Source organism: Nerophis lumbriciformis, linkage group LG29, assembly GCF_033978685.3.
Source record: "Nerophis lumbriciformis linkage group LG29, RoL_Nlum_v2.1, whole genome shotgun sequence".
Classification (NCBI taxonomy): domain Eukaryota; kingdom Metazoa; phylum Chordata; class Actinopteri; order Syngnathiformes; family Syngnathidae; genus Nerophis; species Nerophis lumbriciformis.
The window spans coordinates 27,012,592-27,033,550 of record NC_084576.2 but is presented as its reverse complement, the minus strand read 5'-3'; the positions used below and the strand labels follow the sequence as shown (position 1 = coordinate 27,033,550).

Below are 20,959 nucleotides of genomic sequence, written 5' to 3'. Positions count from 1 at the left end.
ATTAGCCTACTATCAATATGACTTTAAAAGTCTTATATGAGTGTTGTAATGAAGGCAACACATGATGTAAGTGTCTATATTAGCTATATTAGCCTACTATCAAAATGACTTTAAAAGCCTTATATAAGTGTTACAATGAAGGCAACGCATGATGTAAGTGTCTATATTAGCTATATTAGCCTACTATCAAAATGACTTTAAAAGCCTTATATAAGTGTTACAATGAAGGCAACGCATGATGTAAGTGTCTATATTAGCTATATTAGCCTACTATCAAAATGACTTTAAAAGTCTTATATAAATGTTAAATGAAGACAACACATGATGTAAGTGTCTATATTAGCCTACTATCAAAATTACTTTAAAAGCCTTATATAAGTGTTATACTGAAGGCAACGCGTGGTGTAAGTGTCTATATTAGCTATATTAGCCTACTATCAAAATGACTCTAAAAGTCTTATATAAGTGTTTTAATGAAGGCAACGCATGATGTAAGTGTCTATATTAGCTATATTAGCCTACTATCAAAATGACTTTAAAAGCCTTATATAAGTGTTACAATGAAGGCAACGCATGATGTAAGTGTCTATATTAGCTATATTAGCCTACTATCAAAATGACTTTAAAAGTCTTATATAAATGTTAAATGAAGACAACACATGATGTAAGTGTCTATATTAGCCTACTATCAAAATTACTTTAAAAGCCTTATATAAGTGTTATACTGAAGGCAACGTGTGATGTAAGTGTCTATGTTAGCTATATTAGCCTACTATCAAAATGACTATAAAAGTCTTATATAAGTGTTATAATGAAGACAACACATGATGTAAGTGTCTATATTAGCTATATTGGCCTACTATCAAAATGACTTTAAAAGTCTTATATAAGTGTTATAATGAAGGCAACACATGATGTACAGCCTGTAAGTGTCTATTAGCTATATTAGCGTACTATCAAAATTACGTTAAAAGTCTTATATAAGTGTTATAATGAAGGTAACACATGATGTAAGTGTCTATTAGCTATATTAGCCTACTATCAAAATGACTTTAAAAGTCTTATATAAGTGTTATAATGAAGGCAACACGTAATGTAAGTGTCTATATTAGCCTACTATCAAAATTACTTTAAAAGCCTTATATAAGTGTTATAATGAAGACAACACATGATGTAAGTGTCTATATTAGCTATATTGGCCTACTATCAAAATGACTTTAAAAGTCTTATATAAGTGTTATAATGAAGACAACACATGATGTAAGTGTCTATATTAGCTATATTGGCCTACTATCAAAATGACTTTAAAAGTCTTATATAAGTGTTATAATGAAGGCAACACATGATGTACAGCCTGTAAGTGTCTATTAGCTATATTAGCGTACTATCAAAATTACGTTAAAAGTCTTATATAAGTGTTATAATGAAGGCAACACGTAATGTAAGTGTCTATATTAGCCTACTATCAAAATTACTTTAAAAGCCTTATATAAGTGTTATACTGAAGGCAACGCGTGATGTAAGTGTCTATGTTAGCTATATTAGCCTACTATCAAAATGACTATAAAAGTCTTATATAAGTGTTATAATGAAGACAACACATGATGTAAGTGTCTATATTAGCTATATTGGCCTACTATCAAAATGACTTTAAAAGTCTTATATAAGTGTTATAATGAAGGCAACACGTGATGTAAGTGTCTATTAGCTATATTAGCCTACTATCAAAATTACTTTAAAAGTCTTATATAAGTGTTTAATGAAGGCAACACATGATGTAAGTGTCTATTAGCTATATTAGCCTACTATCAAAATGACTTTAAAAGTCTTATATAAGTGTTATAATGAAGGCAACACGTAATGTAAGTGTCTATAATAGCTATATTAGTCTACTATCAACATTACATTAAAAGCCTTATACAAGTGTTATAATGAAGGCAACGCATGATGTAAGTGTCTATAGTAGCTATATTAGCCTACTATCAAAATGACGTTGTTTGAGGACAAACATGACACAAACCTTCCCAGTTGTTAGAAAAGCCCACTGTTTAATATGTTTGTGTGTATGCTTCACTGATTTGGTGAACATCGTTTTGTCCTACAATTTCCGGCGGTTCTTGAACCCGCCATAGTGTGGACTGTGTTTGTTTACATGTAAAAACCTTCTTTGTCTCATTTTGTCCACCAAACGTTTTATACTGTGCGTGAATGCACAAAGGTGAGCTTTGTTGATGTTATTGACTTGTTGGAGTGCTAATCAGGCATATTTGGTCAGTGCATGAACGCAAGCTAATCGATGCTAACATGCTATCTAGGCTAGCTGTATGTACATTTTGCATTTTTATGCCTCATTTGTAGGTATATTTGAGATCATTTAAGTTTCTTTACTTTTATATAAATAATATGCATTGTCAAGGGAAAGCCCGCAATTCCCGAATAGGGTAAATGTGGAAGATAGAGCGCGCCAAAATCTGGAGAAAAAGAAGAAGTTGAAGTTGAAGAATAAACAGATGAATTTTTGGTGTAGTACACCATATGTGTATGGTTTTCTCAAAGTATATAATTACTTTGTGGACGCCGTCTGCTCCACACAGTAAGTTTTTGCTGTCGTCCAGCATTCTGTTTTTCTTTACTTTCCAGCCAGTTCAGTTTTAGTTTTGTTCTGCGTAGCCATCCCTAAGCTTCAATGCCTTTTCTTAGCGGCCCTCGTCTTGTTTATTTTTTTGGTTTAAGCGTTAGATACCTTTTTCACCTGCACTTTACGGTATTTTTCCCACTATAAGGCGCACTTAAAAAATCATTTTATTTTCTCCAAAATCGACATGTACGGAATAATTCTGGTTGCGTTCGCCGACCTGGAAGCTAATTTTTTTTTGGTGCATGGTGTAATGATAAGTATGACCGGTAGATGGCAGTCACACATAAGAGATACGTGTGGACTGAGGAAGCCGGAGTACTCAAACTACCAGCTGCAGCCATAGGCTAAACTGTTGAAAAATGTGGAAGGTAGAGCGCGCCAAAATCTGGAGAAAAAGTTGAAGTTGAATAATAAACTGAATGAATTTTGGTGTAGAACACCATATGTGTATGGTTTTCTCAAAGTATATAATTACTTTGTGGACGCCATCTGCTCCACACAGTAAGTCTTTGCTGTCGTCCAGCATTCTGTTTTTCTTTACTTTCCAGCAGTTCAGTTTTAGTTTTGTTTTGCATAGCCATCCCTAAGCTTCAATGCCTTTTCTTAGCGGCCCTCGTCTGTTGTTTATTTTTTTGGTTTAAGCGTTAGATACCTTTTTCACCTGCACTTTGCGGTATTTTTCCCACTATAAGGCGCACTTAAAAAATCATTTTATTTTCTCCAAAATCGACATGTACGGATAATAATTCTGGTTGCGTTCGCCGACCTGGAAGCTAATTTTTTTTTGTGCATGGTGTAATGATAAGTATGACCGGTAGATGGCAGTCACACATAAGAGATACGTGTGGACTGAGGAAGCCGGAGTACTCAAACTACCAGCTGCAGCCATAGGCTAAACTGTTGAAAAATGTGGAAGGTAGAGCGCGCCAAAATCTGGAGAAAAAGTTGAAGTTGAATAATAAACTGAATGAATTTTGGTGTAGAACACCATATGTGTATGGTTTTCTCAAAGTATATAATTACTTTGTGGACGCCATCTGCTCCACACAGTAAGTCTTTGCTGTCGTCCAGCATTCTGTTTTTCTTTACTTTCCAGCAGTTCAGTTTTAGTTTTGTTTTGCGTAGCCATCCCTAAGCTTCAATGCCTTTTCTTAGCGGCCCTCGTCTTGTTTATTTTTTTGGTTTAAGCGTTAGATACCTTTTTCACCTGCACTTTACGGTATTTTTCCGACTATAAGGCGCACTTAAAATCCTTTAATTTTCTCAAAAATCGACATGTACGGATAATAATTCTGGTTGCGTTCACCGACCTGGAAGCTATTTTATTTGGTGCAAGGTGCATAATGATAAGTGTGACCGGGAGATGGCAGTCACACATAAGAGATACGTGTGGACTGAGGAAGCCGGAGTACTCAAACTACCAGCTGCGGCCATAGGCTAAACTGTTGAAAAATGTGGAAGGTAGAGCGCGCCAAAATCTGGAGAAGAAGTTGAAGTTGAAGAATAAACAGATGAATTTTGGTGTAGAACACCATATGTGTATGGTTTTCTCAAAGTATATCATTACTTTGTGGACGCCGTCTGCTCCACACAGTAAGTCTTTGCTGTCGTCCAGCATTCTGTTTTTCTTTACTTTGCAGCCAGTTCAGTTTTAGTTTTGTTTTGCGTAGCCATCCCTAAGCTTCAATGCCTTTTCTTAGCGGCCCTCGTCTGTTGTTTATTTTTTTGGTTTAAGCGTTAGATACCTTTTTCACCTGCACTTTGCGGTATTTTTCCCACTATAAGGCGCACTTAAAAAATCATTTTATTTTCTCCAAAATCGACATGTACGGATAATAATTCTGGTTGCGTTCGCCGACCAGGAAGCTAATATTTTTTTGGTGCATGGTGTAATGATAAGTGTGACCGGTAGATGGCAGTCAAACATAAGAGACATGTGTGGACTGAGGAAGCCGGAGTACTCAAACTACCAGCAGCAGCCATAGGCTAAACTGTTGAAAAATGTGGAAGGTATCGCGCACCAAAATCTGAAGAAGAAGTTGAAGTTGAAGAATAAATAGATGAATTTTTAATGTAGAACACCATATGTGTATGGTTTTCTCAAAGTATATAATTACTTTGTGGACGCCGTCTGCTCCACACAGTAAGTTTTTGCTGTCGTCCAGCATTCTGTTTTTCTTTACTTTCCAGCCAGTTCAGTTTTAGTTTTGTTCTGCGTAGCCATCCCTAAGCTTCAATGCCTTTTCTTAGCGGCCCTCGTCTTGTTTATTTTTTTGGTTTAAGCGTTAGATACCTTTTTCACCTGCACTTTACAGTATTTTTCCCACTATAAGGCGCACTTAAAAAAATCATTTTATTTTCTCCAAAATCGACGTGGACGGATAATAATTCTGGTTACGTTCACCAACCTGGAAGCTAATTTTTTTTTGGTGCATGGTGTAATGATAAGTATGACCGGTAGATGGCAGTCACACATAAGAGATACGTGTGGACTGAGGAAGCCGGCGTACTCAAACTACCAGCTGCAGCCATAGGCTAAACTGTTGAAAAATGTGGAAGAGAGAGCGTGCCAAAACCTGGAGAAGAAGAAGAAGTTGAAGTTGAAGAATAAATAGATGAATTTTTGGTGTAGAACACCATATGTGTATGGTTTTCTCAAAGTATATAATTACTTTGTGGACGCCGTCTGCTCCACACAGTAAGTCTTTGCTGTCGTCCAGCATTCTGTTTTTCTTTACTTTCCACCCAGTTCAGTTTTAATTTCATTTTGCGTAGCCATCCCTAAGCTTCAATGCCTTTTCTTAGCGGCCCTCGTCTTGTTTATTTTTTTGGTTTAAGCGTTAGATACCTTTTTCACCTGCACTTTACGGTATTTTTCCCACTATAAGGCGCACTTAAAAAAATCATTTTATTTTCTCCAAAATCGACGTGTACGGATAATAAATCTGGTTGCGTTCACCGACCTGGAAGCTAATTTTTTTTTGGTGCATGGTGTAATGATAAGTATGACCGGTAGATGGCAGTCACACATATGAGATACGTGTGGACTGAGGAAGCCGGAGTACTCAAACTACCAGCTGCGGCCAATCACGATCACTAACAAGAAGTTAACAAGTTAGAATTAAACTTTTGAGGCTGCGGCAGCCGTTATTACGAAGTATCAGTAAATGTACCAAGTGTTTCTAGAAACTACCAGCTGCAGTTACTAAGGAGTAGTTCACATAGACCGGGACTGAACAGTATAAAAAGTAATAAAAAGCTGCTCAATAATTTGCATCTGAAAAGTTATCAATTCGATCTTTATTAGGTCTGCAAAAATAAGGTTAATATAACAAAAAAGGCAATCGTTCCGTCTTTGGATCATACAAAAACCACATGGTGCCACACTTCAACCTCGGCGAATCACACCAGCTATTCCCCATAAACATTCACAGATGACCCCGACATGACAGGGAGACGAGAAAGGGGGAGGGGCCAAACAAACGTCACTCGTAAACCACGCCCCTAAGCTAGAATTTGGCACACGTAAACGTCGGCGCTGTCAATTTTGTAATCAGTCAAAAGTGAAACATGGCGGTGGCCAGAAGGCGCGGTGCCTTCAGGGCGCGGCCACCTTGTAGGGGCTCCCGGGGACGTTGTCGTCGCCCCACTTGACGATGAGGGTGTAGCTGCCCTTGTCCTTGACGGTGTAGGTGACGTTGTAGAGCTTGTTGCCCATGTGCTTGACGTACACCTCCTCGCACGGAGTCTGGGGGCCGTGCACGCCCACCATCAGCATGTTGCTGCCTGCGCACAAGAAGCAGGATGAGGGTGAGTTAAGGGCTGGGGGAGTTGACATTTTGCCATAGGGCGCACCGGATTATAAGGCGCACTGCCGACGAATGGTCTATTTCTGATCTTTTTTCATATATAAGACGCACTGCCGACAATTGGTATATTTCTGATCTTTTTTCATAAATAAGGCGCACCGGATTATAAGGCGCACTGCCGACGAATGGTCTATTTTTTTATCTTTTTTTCCATATATAAGGCTCACCGGATTATAAGGCGTACCGCCGATGAATGGTCTATTTATGATCTTTTTTCATATATAAGGCGCACCGGATTATAAGGCGCACTGCCGACGAATGGTCTATTTTTTAATCTTTTTTTCATATATAAGGTGCACCGGACTATAAGACGCACTGCCGACGAATGGTCTATTTCTGATCTTTTTACATATATAAGACGCACTGCCGACAATTGGTATATTTCTGATCTTTTTTCATAAATAAGGCGCACCGGATTATAAGGCGCACTGCCGGCGAATGGTCTATTTTTTGATCTTTTTTTCATATATAAGGCGCACCGGATTATAAGGCGTACCGCCGATGAATGGTCTATTTTTTGATCTTTTTTTTCATATATAAGGCGCACCGGATTATAAGGCGCACTGCCGACGAATGGTCTATTTTCTGATAATTTTTTCATATATAAGTCGCACCAGATTATAAGGCGCACTGCCGACGAATGGTCTATTTCTGATCTTTTTTCATATATAAGACGCACTACCGACAATTAGTATATTTCTGATCTTTTTTCATAAATAAGGCGCACCGGATTATAAGGTGCACTGCCGACGAATAGTCTATTTTTTGATCTTTTTTTCATATATAAGGCGCACCGGACTATAAGACGCACTGCCGACGAATGGTTTATTTCTGATCTTTTTTCATATATAAGACGCACTGCCGATAATTGGTATATTTCTGATCTTTTTTCATAAATAAGGCGCACCGGATTATAAGGCGCACTGCCCACGAATGGTCTATTTTTTGATCTTTTTTTCATATATAAGGCGCACCGGATTATAAGGCGCACTGCCGACGAATGGTCTATTTCTGATCTTTTTCATGTATAAGGCGCACCGGACTATAAGACGCACTGCCGACAAATTGTATATTTCTGATCTTTTTTCATAAATAAGGCGCACCGGATTATAAGGCGCACTGCCAACGAATGGTCTATTTTTTGATCTTTTTTTCATATATAAGGCGCACCGGACTATAAGACGCACTGCCGACGAATGGTCTATTTCTGATCTTTTTTCATATATAAGACGCACTGCCGACAACTGGTATATTTCTGATCTTTTTTCATAAATAAGGCGCACCGGATTATAAGGCGCACTGCCGACGAATGGTCTATTTTTTTTAAATCTTTTTTTCATATATAAGGCGCACCGGACTATAAGACGCACTGCCGACAAATGGTCTATTTCTGATCTTTTTTTCATATATAAGGCGCACCGGACTATAAGACGCACTGCCGACAAATGGTATATTTCTGATCCCTTTTCATAAATAAGGCGCACCGGATTATAAGGCGCACTGCCGACGAATGGTCTATTTTTTTTTAAATCTTTTTTTCATATATAAGGCGCACTGGACTATAAGACGCACTGCCGACAAATGGTATATTTCTGATCTTTTTTCATAAATAAGGCGCACCGGATTATAAGGCGTACTGCCGACGAATGGTCTATTTTTGTAAATCTTTTTTTCATATATAAGGCGCACCGGACTATAAGACGCACTGCCGATGAATGGTCTATTTCTGATCTTTTTTTCATATATAAGGCCCACCGGATTATAAGGCGCACCGCCGGCGAATGGTCTATTTCTGATCTTTTTTCATATATAAGGCGCACCGGACTATAAGACGCACTGCCGACGAATGGTCTATTTCTGATCTTCTTTCATATATAAGGCGCACCGGACTATAAGACGCACTGCCGACAAATGGTATATTTCTGATCTTTTTTCATAAATAAGGCGCACCGGATTATAAGGCGCACTGCCGATGAATGGTCTATTTTTGTAAATCTTTTTTTCATATATAAGGCGCACCGGACTATAAGACGCACTGCCGATGAATGGTCTATTTCTGATTTTTTTTTCATATATAAGGCCCACCGGATTATAAGGCGCACCGCCGGCGAATGGTCTATTTCTGATCTTTTTTCATATATAAGGCTCATCGGATTATAAGGCGCACGGCCGACGAATGGTCTATTTTTTGATCTCTTTTCATATATAAGGCGCACCGGACTATAAGACGCACTGCCGACGAATTGTCTATTTCTGATCTTTTTTCATATATAAGGCGCACCGGACTATAAGACGCACTGCCGACAAATGGTATATTTCTGATCTTTTTTCATAAATAAGGCGCACCGGATTATAAGGCGCACTGCCGACGAATGGTCTATTTTTTTTAAATCTTTTTTTTTCATATATAAGGCGCACCGGACTATAAGTCGCACTGCCGACGAATGGTCTATTTCTGATCTTTTTTCATATATAAGACGCACTGGCGGCAATTGGTATATTTCTGATCTTTTTTCATAAGTAAGGCGCACCGGATTATAAGGCGCACTGCCGACGAATGGTCTATTTTTTTAAATCTTTTTTTCATATATAAGGCGCACCGGACTATAAGACGCACTGCCGATGAATGGTCTATTTCTGATCTTTTTTCCATATATAAGGGCCACCTGACTATAAGGCGCACTGCCGACGAATGGTCTATTTTTTTAATCTTTTTTTCATATATAAGGCGCACCGGACTATAAGACGCATTGCCGACGAATGCTTTATTTTTTTGATCTTTTTTCATATCTAAGGCGCACCGGACTATAAGACGCACTGCCGACGAATGGTCTATTTCTGATCTTTTTTTCATATATAAGGCCCACCGGATTATAAGGTGCACCGCCGGCGAATGGTCTATTTCTGATCTTTTTTCATATATAAGGCGCACCGGACTATAAGACGCACTGCCGACAAATTGTATATTTCTGATCTTTTTTCATAAATAAGGCGCACCGGATTATAAGGCGCACTGCAGACGAATGGTCTATGCTTGATCTTTTTTCATATATAAGGAGCACCGGACTATAAGGCGCATTAAAGGAGTCATATTATTATGATATTTTTTTCTAAATGTAAAAGACTTCCTTGTGGTCTACATAACATGTAATGGTGGTTCTTTGGTCAAAATGTTGCATAGATGATGTTTTACAGATCATCTTCAAATCGCTTTCTGACCGTCGCTTTCAGGATGCGCCGTTTTGTGGGCGGGTCTTATTTACGTGGCTCGTCTTTGGCAGCGTCTTCTCCCCGTCATCTTTGTTGTAGCGGTGTAGCGTGCAAGGACGGGGGTGGAAGAAGTGTCAAAAAAATGGAGCTAACTGTTTTGATGAATTAATCTGTATATAAACCTGAATAATCTGCATATGTACAAGATGTGTGTATATACATTACTAAAATGTGTGTATACATGATTAATCTGCATATATACATGAATAATCTGCATGTATACATGAATAATCTGCGTATATACGTGAATAATCTGTGTACATACATGAATAATAGGCATATATACATGATCAATCCGCGTATATACATGATTTGTGTATACACATGATTAACCTGCGTATATACATGAATAATCGGCCTATATACATGAATAATCTGTGTATATACATGAATAATCTGCATATATACATGATTAATCTGCGTATATACATGATTTGTGTATATACGTGAATAATCTGTGTCTATACATGATTATTCTGTGTATTTACATGAATAATCTGCATATATACATGAATAATCTGTGTATATACATGATTAATCTGCATATATACATGAATAATCTGTGTATATACATGATTAATCTGCGTATAATGATTCATTTGTAGTTATAAATGATTAATCTGCATATATACATGAATAATCTGCATGTATACATGAATAATCTGCATATAGACATGAATAATAGGCATATATACATGATCAATCCACGTATATACATGATTTGTTTATATACATGATTAATCTGCATATATACATGAATAATCTTCCTATATACATGAATAATCTGTGTATATACATGAATAATCTGTGTATATACATGAATAATCTGTGTATATACATGAATAATCTGTGTATATACATAATTAGTCTGTGTATATACATGATTTGTGTATATACATGAATAATCTGTGTCTATACATGATTATTCTGCGTATTTAAATGAATAATTTGTGTATACACATGATTAATCTGCGTATAATGATTCATATGTAGTTATACATGATTAATATGTGTATATACATGATTTATCTGCATTTTTACATGAATAGTCTGCCTATACACATGATAAATCTGTGTGAATATACATGATGTGTGTAGATACATGAATAATATGCGTATAAACATGATTAATCTGCGTATATACATGATTTGTGTATATACATGATTAATCCGCGTATAATGATTCATAAATAGTTATACATGAATAATCTGTGTATATACATGATTAATCTGCGTATGATGATTCATCTGTAGTTATACATGATTAATCTGCGTATATACATGATTTGTGTAAGTACATGATTAATCTGCATATATACATGAATAATATGTGCATATACATGATTGATATGCAGTTATACATGATTAATCTGCATATATACATGATTTGTGTATATACATGATTAATCTGCGTATATACATGATTTGTGTATATACATGATTTGTGTATATACATGATTAATCTGCGTATATACATGATTTGTGTATATACATGATTAATCCGTATATACTGATTCAAATGTAGTTATACATGAATAATCTGTGTATATACACGATTAATCTGCGTATGATGATTCATCTGTAGTTATACATGATTAATCTGCATATATACATGATTTGTGTAAATACATGATTCATCTGCATATATACTGTACATGAATAATCTGTGCATATACATGATTGATATGCAGTTATACATTATTAATCTGCATATATATACATGATTTGTGTATATACATGATTTGTGTATATACATGATTAATCTGCGTATATACATGATTTGTGTATATACATGATTAATCCGCGTATAATGATTCATATGTAGTTATACATGAATAATCTGTGTATATACATGATTAATCTGCGTATGATGATTCATCTGTAGTTATACATGATTAATCTGCGTATATACATGATTTGTGTACATACATGATTAATCTGCATATATACTGTACATGAATAATCTGTGCATATACATGATTGATATGCAGTTATACATCATTAATCTGCATATATACATGATTTGTGTATATACATGATTAATCTGCGTATATATACGATAATTTGTGTATATACATGATTTGTGTATATACATGATTAATCTGCGTATATACATGATTTGTGTATATACATGATTAATCCGCGTATAGTGATTCATATGTAGTTATACATGAATAATCTGTGTATATACATGATTAATCTGCGTATGATGATTCATCTGTAGTTATACATGATTAATCCCGCATATATACTGTACATTAATAATCTGTGCATATACATGATTGATATGCAGTTATACATGATTCATCTGCATATATACATGATTTGTGTATATACATGATTAATCTGCGTATATACATGATTAATCTGCGTATATACATGAATAATCTTCTTATATACATGAACCATCTGTGTATAAACATGATTAGTGTATATACATTATTAATCAGCGTATACACATGATTAATCTGCGTTTATACATGATTTGTGTACATAAATGATTAATCTGCATGTATACATGAATAATCTGTGCATATACATGATTGATATGCAGTTATACATGATTAATCTGCATATATACACGATTAATCTGCGTATATACATGAATAATCTTCTTATATACATGAACAATCTGTGTATAAACATGATTATTGTATATACATTATTAATCTGCGTATACACATGATTAATCTGCGTTTATACATGAATAATCTGCGTATGTACATGAATAATCTGCGTGTATACATGATTAATCTGCGTACATACATGAATATCTGCGTATGTACATGAACAAGCTGCTTATATACATGACTAATCTGCGTATTTACACGACTAATCTGTGTATATACAGCATGAATAATCTGTGTATATACATTATTAATCTGCGTATATACACGACTAATCTGCGTGTATACATGATTGATCTTTTTATATACATGATTAATCTGCGTATATACATGACAGCTCTAGTTCTAACGCGCTAATTCGAAACATTCCTTTTTATCTGAGGGGAATGGCAATTTCTCGTTTCCTCACAGCAGACATGATTTTCCAACAACATGAAATTGGATCATGTTCACCTGCGCCAGGCGGTAAAAACCATTCCCTAACTCGGGTGCAAAGGAAACCACGGTGATGACGTCTGCTGGCACCTGTGGAGGTGACCGCCTCACCTGCTTTGCCGCAGTCCACTGTGAAATTGTTTTTCTGGCCCACCGCCGCCTTGCTCAGACCCATTCCACGACAGACCACCTTGCTGGCGTCGGACGTCAGCTTGGACGTGGCGGTGGTGGACGAGGAGGAGGAAGAGGAGGCGGCGGAGCTGTAGGCGCCGCCCACTTTGGAGGATTTGGTGACGGTTTCAACCAGGACGGATGAGGTCTCGTGGAGGCTGTGGCCGCCAGAGAGTCGGGCGCCTGCAGGGAGACGGAGAGAAGCAGGTCAGCAAATGTCATTATGGGTCAGTGCGGATGTTACGCAACCGGGCAGATGGGAGGCGTTTCCCTTTTCTCATCCAAACCTGAAGGCCAGCATTAAAACTACGTTGACAACTAGGTCCTGACGTTGAGCAACTCAGAGTTAACGTTGAAAAAACATGCTTTTAATGATGTTTAATCAATGTTGGGTTCTGACGTTGATTTGACATTGAATTTTGGTCATTTCCATCCATCCATCCATTTTCTACCGCTTGTCCCTTTCCCAACTAATATTCTACAACACAAAGACAATGTTGAAACAACATGCTTTTAACAACTGTGGAGAATGCATATTGGTTTAAGAGTTCTTTCTTTATTCATAGTCATGTTTAAATTATCTAGTATTTTTCCATTTATACTCTGTATGCTTGTCTCTCTTTGTCTGCAGATGTCTGTGTTTTGTCTGAGGCATTGGAATGTGGGAGTTGAGTACTCCCTTTACATCTTATCTGTATTAGAACAATGAGGCTGTATTTCTTTCTGGACAGGGTGGGGGCTGTTTTCGTTTTCAATAAGTTCTCTCTTCCCGTTTGAATGTTAGACCACGGTATGACCGCATTTGTGTGGAGTGGTCTCCTAAAGCTTTAGTAAAACTTGATAATATTCCTATTCTGTCTTGAGGGTCCTTCTTACTCAGCATATATGTCGTCTAAAGAACTGGGGATTGACCAGTGACTTTAATTCCCTGAGAGGGAAGACTGGTCTGACGCAACACAACGTTTAATCAATGTTGGGTTCTGATGTTGATTTGACCTTTGAAATTTGGTCATTTCCCAACCAATTTTCTACGACGCAAATACAACGTTGAAACAACATGCTTTTAACGACGTTTAATCGATGTTGGGTTCTGACGTTGATTTGACATTGAAATTTGGTCAATTCCTAACCAATTTTTCTACAACACAAGGTTGAAACAACATGCTTTTAACAATGTTTAATCGATGTTGGGTTCTGACGTTGATTTTACCATTGAAATGTGGTTATTTCCAAACCAATTGTCTACGACGCAAATACAATTTGATCAATTTTGGATTCTGACGTTGATTTGACCATTGACGTTTAGTCATTTCCGAACCAATTTTCTACAACACAAATACAACGTTGAAACAACATGCTTTTAACGACGTTTAATCAATGTTGGATTCTGACGTTGTTTTGGTCATTTCCTAACCAATTTTTTTCAACACAAATACAACGTTGGTATTTGGTTCTACGGCATGTTCAAAATAAGACCCCGGTCCTTAGTTCTCTGGAAACAATTTAGTTGACTATCCCTGCCGCCCCTTAACCTAACCCTCTCACTAATTCTACCCTGTTTCTATCTTGAATGGATAAAGAAGTACCGAGTAAAAATTGAGGAAGAATATTACAGAAGACGCTCATTGAGCATCATGAGCGAGGACATTTGTTCCACAACGGAGACACTAGTCATCCGCAGACCAGCTACTAAACAGACCTGTGACTTTGGCTTTGAAGGGGCTGCCCATGATGTGCTGCGGCCCGCCGTATTTGATGGTGATGAGATAGTTTCCGGGCGCCATGGGGATGTAGGTGATTTTGTAGCCTTCGGGAGACTCGCAGCAGTCCATCTTCACCTTGGACGGCCCGTCGATGTTGACCGATAAGGTGCCCGGGCCGGCGTTGCAAGTGTTGACCGCAAACTCCGAGGGCACACCTGGACAAACAAGTCGGGTACGATTACAAGTCGACTCGCCGGAGCTCGGTCACGTTCGGCGGCTTGTCGCAACGCACCTGTGGTTCCGCCCAGCAGGCCGGGGCCGTGCGCGGTTACCATGCCCGGATCTCCAATCAGCCCCGGGTCTCCCACCCGCACGTTGAAGGGGCTGCCGGGAATGTGGCACCCGTTGAACTTGACGTCTATCGAGTGAACGCCGTTCTCCCGTGGAATGAAGCGGATTGCGGTTTTGTCTGAAAGAAGCAGCAGACACAAGTGAACACCAAGGATGGACAAGATTGTTGTCTTAAAGCAACTGAGGTCAAATGCACTACTAGGCGACAACCAGCGGAGGGGCTGTGGATTCAGTCTCAACTGGTTTGCTATCCATTGAATTGAATATGAGAGCAGCCAGTCATTGTACTGTCTGCTCGTGGAAAACCAACATCCTAATCTAGGATTTGACTCCCTCGAATGGCCTCGACGCTGTGAACAACAGGAACAGGCTGTTATGAAAACACCCCCGAAGACACCTCAATGATGGACTCTTTTGACCTCCCTCCCTCCTCAACGACACCTGGAGTCGAACTTTTGCAGCTCGGCCTCAGTCTATGAACATTACATCATCACACCCAAGACAATTGGGCACATACACAAAACCCCTCTCCCCCACTCCACGCCTTCACCACCGCTTGTTTCCCCTCGGGGTGATGGTCGGCTGGCAGCGCTTCATAGCAGCAGTCGACCTCCAGGGCCCCAACTCCCCGCCCCTCTGTTGCGAGTTTGTCGTGATTAAATGTAACGTGTTTATGTGTGCATTGCATGGAGGTTTTTTCCCACTCCAGACTAGGCCCCCTTAGGAGCCCAGTCTAGATTGTATTTTTTTTACTCATCTTCTTCCCCTTTTTTACCTTTTTCTTATCTTTGGCGACTCATCAGCGTTCGTGTTCCGTAACCCTGTACACTATTTGTTTGTCTATTCTTGAACGGGTTTGTGCTGAAAACATAATTTCGTTGTACTTGTGCAATGACAATAAAGTCCTATCCTATCCAATGAAGGAACGTATGAGGTCAACGATGGAGAACACAGGAGACTTCAGTATTTTTGTGCATTTCTCTTGATATTTTGGGACTTTTTTTTGGCTTTGAAGAGTATATTGGCTATTATTGGACTCCAGTGCCCCAGTTCATGGCTAAAATGTATCGGGTCTCCTCGGATCAGAATCAGGTCTTGAGCTTATGAGTAGAACTTGTTTTCTTTGATGCACTTGAAAGACTAGCAGCACATCAAAGTAGCTCCTTTGTTTTCCTTCATTTTATTTTATTTTTGGTATTATTCTCAACTTTTCTTGCTTTTTTTTATCACTTATCTGTTCCATAAACCACTAATTGTGGTTCTTGGGCGCTTTTGTGTGTTTTCGTTACTTTTCTTTTGTCTTTTCGGGCCGTTTTGTGTTTGGCTTTGATCAGTTGAGCAGCCGGCCCTTTGTTTACCCACGCGAGGAGCTTTTCGGGCTCTCCTTGCCAGCGCTATGGGGATCGCGGCCGGACATTCCCGTGGAACTACGGAAAAAGTGCCGGGGCGGAGAAGGAAATTTAAGCCTGCGATTCCCTCTGTCCTCGTGGGGAACGTGTGGTCTTTGGCGAATAAAATGGACGAATTGTTCGGGGCTCGTCCGAACTCAAAAGGACTACGCCGTGTGCGGTAGGTATCATGTGCTTTACGGAGACTTGGTTACATGCGGACTTCCCGATCTCTACCTGGCTTCACAAACTCACAGGCGGATAGAGACACACTCCTGAGTGGTAAGAAGAAAGGCAGTGGTATTGCCATCTTGGTGAACGAGATGTGGTGTAACCCTGGACGTATTACTGTAAAGGAGTGTGTTCGTATGCCGGACATCGAACTTCTGACTTCTGTAATCTTTATCGGAGTGTACATCCCTCCTTCTGCCGACGAGGCTGCTATCAGACACATGAACAATAACAAGATCTGATAGCTCAGTAAGTTACAGCCCATTTTATTACCTATTCTGTGTTATATGTGTTTCATGTTGCACGATTGCGCCAAGAAAAATTCCTAGTTTGTAAACCCGTTCTCAAACAATGGCGATAATACTATTCTGATTCTGCTTGCTAGGCAACAGACCAAACACCCCGATGCCCTCGTTTACATGCTTCTTTGGACTCAATTTTATTTGGAACAATTTCCCGTTTGTATCAATAAAGTTTGTCTAATATACGGCAGTGTGATTGCAGAGGCCGCAGACCAATCGGATACCTCGTCTTTGTCTTTTTCCACATATGACTGTTTTTTTATTTTTTTTATTTTATTCAACTTTTATTTAACCAGGGAAAAATCAGGGTTTTGACGATTGTTTACACTTTTTGTGTGCAGAGGTTGAAGAGGAGAGTTGTACCATGTGACAAACAACCCCGGACATCGAACTTCTGGCTGTTGGAATTCGACTATATTATTTGCCAAGGGAGTTTACTTCTGTAATCTTCATCGGAGTGTACATCCCTACTTCTGCCGACGAGGCTGCTATCAGACACATGAACAATAACAAGATCTGATAGCTCAGTTAGTTACAGCCCATTTTATTACCTATTCTGTGTTATATGTGTTTCATGTTGCACGATTGCACCAAGAGAAATTCCTAGTTTGGGAGCCCGTTCTCAAACAATGGCGATAAAACTATTCTGATTCTGATTCTGATTCTGCTTGTTAGGCAACAGACCAAACACCCCGATGCCCTCGTTCTCATGCTTCTTTGGACTCAATTTTATTTGGAACAATTTCCCTTATGGATCAATAAAGTTTGTCTAATAGACGGCAGTGTGATTGCAGAGGCCGCAGACCAATCGGATACCTCGTCTTTGTCTTTTTCCACATATAACTGTTTTTTTTAGTTTTTTAGTTTTATTTAACCATTATTTAACTAGGGAAAAATCAGGGTTTTGACAATTGTTTTTGTGCAGAAGTTGAGGAGGAAAGTTGTACCATATAAATAAAGTTGATTTGATTTGATTTGATGTGACAAACAACCTCATATTGACCTTTAAAAATAGGACAACTACAGTCACTCTAGTTTTCTGTAACAGCATTGCAGTTGATGTGCATTTTTCAGGTGCTGGGTAAACGTACACACAACAAATGTAGATCTGATAAGGTAAAAGGCACTCAGTTCAAAAAGCCAGTGTTGTGCTTTGAAGTGCGGGCGCTTACCGCCATCCAGCTCGGTGACATAACATTCCTCGGAGCAGCCGGAGGGGGTGTGCACTTTGGCGTCCACCGCGCCGCGAGCCCCGCTGCGCTGCACCATAAACGAGGCTTCTTGGTTTACCTTCAAATCCTTCTCCTAAAAAAAGACAGGTAAAAAATGTGGTCATATTATACGCACGTATTAGTGTGTGTGCGCTTTGTGGCCTCGGCGGGGACACCAAGCGTGTGATTCATCGTGGCCGGGGGACGGGGGTGACGGGGGACGGGAATAGACCGAGCCGTTGGGCGTTGAGAGGCAGGAAAGGTCAGAGTTTACAGCGAGGCGTTTAGTGTTTGTGCCCTGCAGGATGAGCGGCCGGAGCAGACATAAGAGGTTGCCTGACATTTTCAAACGCTGCTCTGATATTGCGCTTCATCCGGCGTGTAGTGGAGCCTGAAGTGGCTTTTTTGTTTTTTGTTTTGTTCTAGTTGAAAAAAAAAAAAAAAGTGTGTTTTAATATTGCTGGCAGTGTGAAAGAAAATAAAAACGACCATCTGTGAAGTGAGTGGACCAATATGGTGAGTCACAAGGACATTTTAAGATCACTCACACTATATTTTTTTTATTTACACATTTGCTATGTTAACACGGACACTGCTACTACAACTTTAATAAACATAGTGTGGAGGGAAGTGCGTCAGCGCGTCTGCAGGAGCAAAGGTCACCGCCTCTGGCAATGGTGTCGAGGGCGGAGCACCATCAGCTAGGGGCGGGACGGCGAGACACAGCCGGCAGGTGATTCGAGTTCACAGGTAGTACGTTTTAATCTAATCATCTGTTGTCTTTAACAGTAAGCAGCCGGGAGCAGAGGAGGAGAGAGGATCGGGAAAAAACTTTGGAAAAATCTGTTTAAAAACATTCAAACTTTGTTAAACCTGCACGCTTGGCTCTTGTGCCGTGTCTACAGTGGAGAGGCTAGGAAGCGACTTCCACGCATTGTGTTGGGTTTTTGATTATTGCAGGTAGCACAGGTGAAGTCTTGTTTTTTTGCAGTCCAGCCTTTAGCTAGCAATGGCGCCAAGGAAAAGCCGGAGCTCGAAAACCCTCTTCCAAGTCGCAGGAGAGTGGGGAAAACAAGTTGCCTCCTTATTGAAGCTATTATCATATAGAAACCTAAATATGGTCAAAATAGTATCAGTCTCACATTAATTCCCGAGCCATTTCGAGAGATAATAAGGAAGACTCCAGAGGAGGTACCACAGATCCCTTCCCCATCAACAACAATGCTAATCAAGCAGACTTTGTGGGAGCAAACGACGATTACTTTGTTAAAGTTAAAGTCCCAACGAATGTCAACCACACACTGGGTGTGGTGAAAATGTGTCCTTTGCATTTGACCCGTCCCCATGTTCCCCCCTGGGAGGTGAGGGGGAGAAGTGAGCAGCAGTGTGCTCCGCGCTGGGGAACCATTTGGTGATTCAACCCACCATTCTAAAACGGGGTGTTTGGTCTGTTGCCTAGCAGTGAGCAGTACTTTACTTGTTGTGGATTATTTGTTACTAATTTATATCCGTAAAAAAAAAATAATATATATATATATATATTTAAAGTAATTTTTTGTTGGTACAATATTAATTTTTCAAAAATGTATGAATAATCGTGTAATTAATTGTGATTACAATAATCGTGTTCATTATTTTACCCATAACTGTCCAGCCTTAACACACATGGTCACGCATTAGACAAACTTTAGTATTATAAAGAAATGTCCAAGCAAACAGTTAATTCAAAATTACACCCTTTTTGAATCCCCTGCAATGCATGCTGGGAAAAAATGAATTGTGGGTTAAATCACCAAAAATGATTCCCGAGCGCGGCCAGCGCTGCTGCTCACTGCTCCCCTCACCTCCCAGGGGGTGGAACAAAGGGGGATGGGTCGAATGCAGAGGGTAACTTCACCACACCTAGTGTGTGTGTGCGACTATCAGTGGTACTTTTTTTAACTTTAAATAGTCCGCCTGCGTCAGCGCTTATAATAACAATATCACACCTATTTGGTTGGTTTTCAGGTCATGACATGTAAATGGAGTATTGTTGGCAGTTCCTGGATGTTTTTAGAGAGTACAATGAGAGGAGCCTCCATCTGTTGCATTCATTGTTAGATATTGGTTTACCATTTAGAATGCATAAAAAAGCCAAGCATGTGTTCTTGTCTTACATATACGGATTGTGAATAATAAACACCACATCTCCTTCCAAGTTTGGCGTATTTCCAGTATGACTGATCTGATAATATGGTCAAAATATTCGGAGCGGAATATTTAAAATGGGCGACTGAATTTGCGGTATTTGGTGATGTTAAGACTAGAGATCGGACAGCCGATATTATCGGCCGATAAATGCTTTAAAATGTAATATCGGAAATTATCGGTATCGGTTTCAAAAAGTAAAATGTATGACTTTTTAAAACGCCGCTGTGTACACGGACGTAGGGAGAAGTACAGAGCGCCATAAACCTTAAAGGCACTGCCTTTGCGTGCCGGCCCAATCACATAATATCTACGGCTTTTCACACACACAAGCGAATGCAAAGCATACTTGGTCAACAGCCATACAGGTCACACTGATGGTGGCCGTATAAACAACTTTAACACTGTTACAAATATGCGCCACACTGTGAACCCACACCAAACAAGAATAACAAACACATTTCGGGAGAACATCCGCACCGTAACACAACAGAACAAATACCCAGAACCCCTTGCAGCACTAACTCTTCCGGGACGCTACAATATACAACCCCCGCACCAAATTGTGACATTGGA

General features: G+C 39.2%; 1 protein-coding gene across 2 annotated transcripts in view; it reads right to left on the bottom strand.

The window, feature by feature from the left end:
- Positions 1-5,919: 5,919 nt before the first annotated feature.
- LOC133571999 (filamin-C-like) overlaps positions 5,920-20,959 on the bottom strand; it is a 129,870-nt gene continuing 114,830 nt past the window's right edge. For both annotated transcript variants that reach the window (XM_061924580.1, XM_061924581.2), the window contains 5 exons: positions 18,158-18,290; positions 15,006-15,182; positions 14,710-14,928; positions 12,951-13,193; positions 5,920-6,424 (listed from right to left, as the gene is read on the bottom strand). In XM_061924580.1, the coding sequence (XP_061780564.1) occupies positions 6,237-6,424; positions 12,951-13,193; positions 14,710-14,928; positions 15,006-15,182; positions 18,158-18,290 (960 nt within the window). In that variant the 3' untranslated portion in view covers positions 5,920-6,236. The remainder of the gene's footprint in view (positions 6,425-12,950; positions 13,194-14,709; positions 14,929-15,005; positions 15,183-18,157; positions 18,291-20,959) is intronic.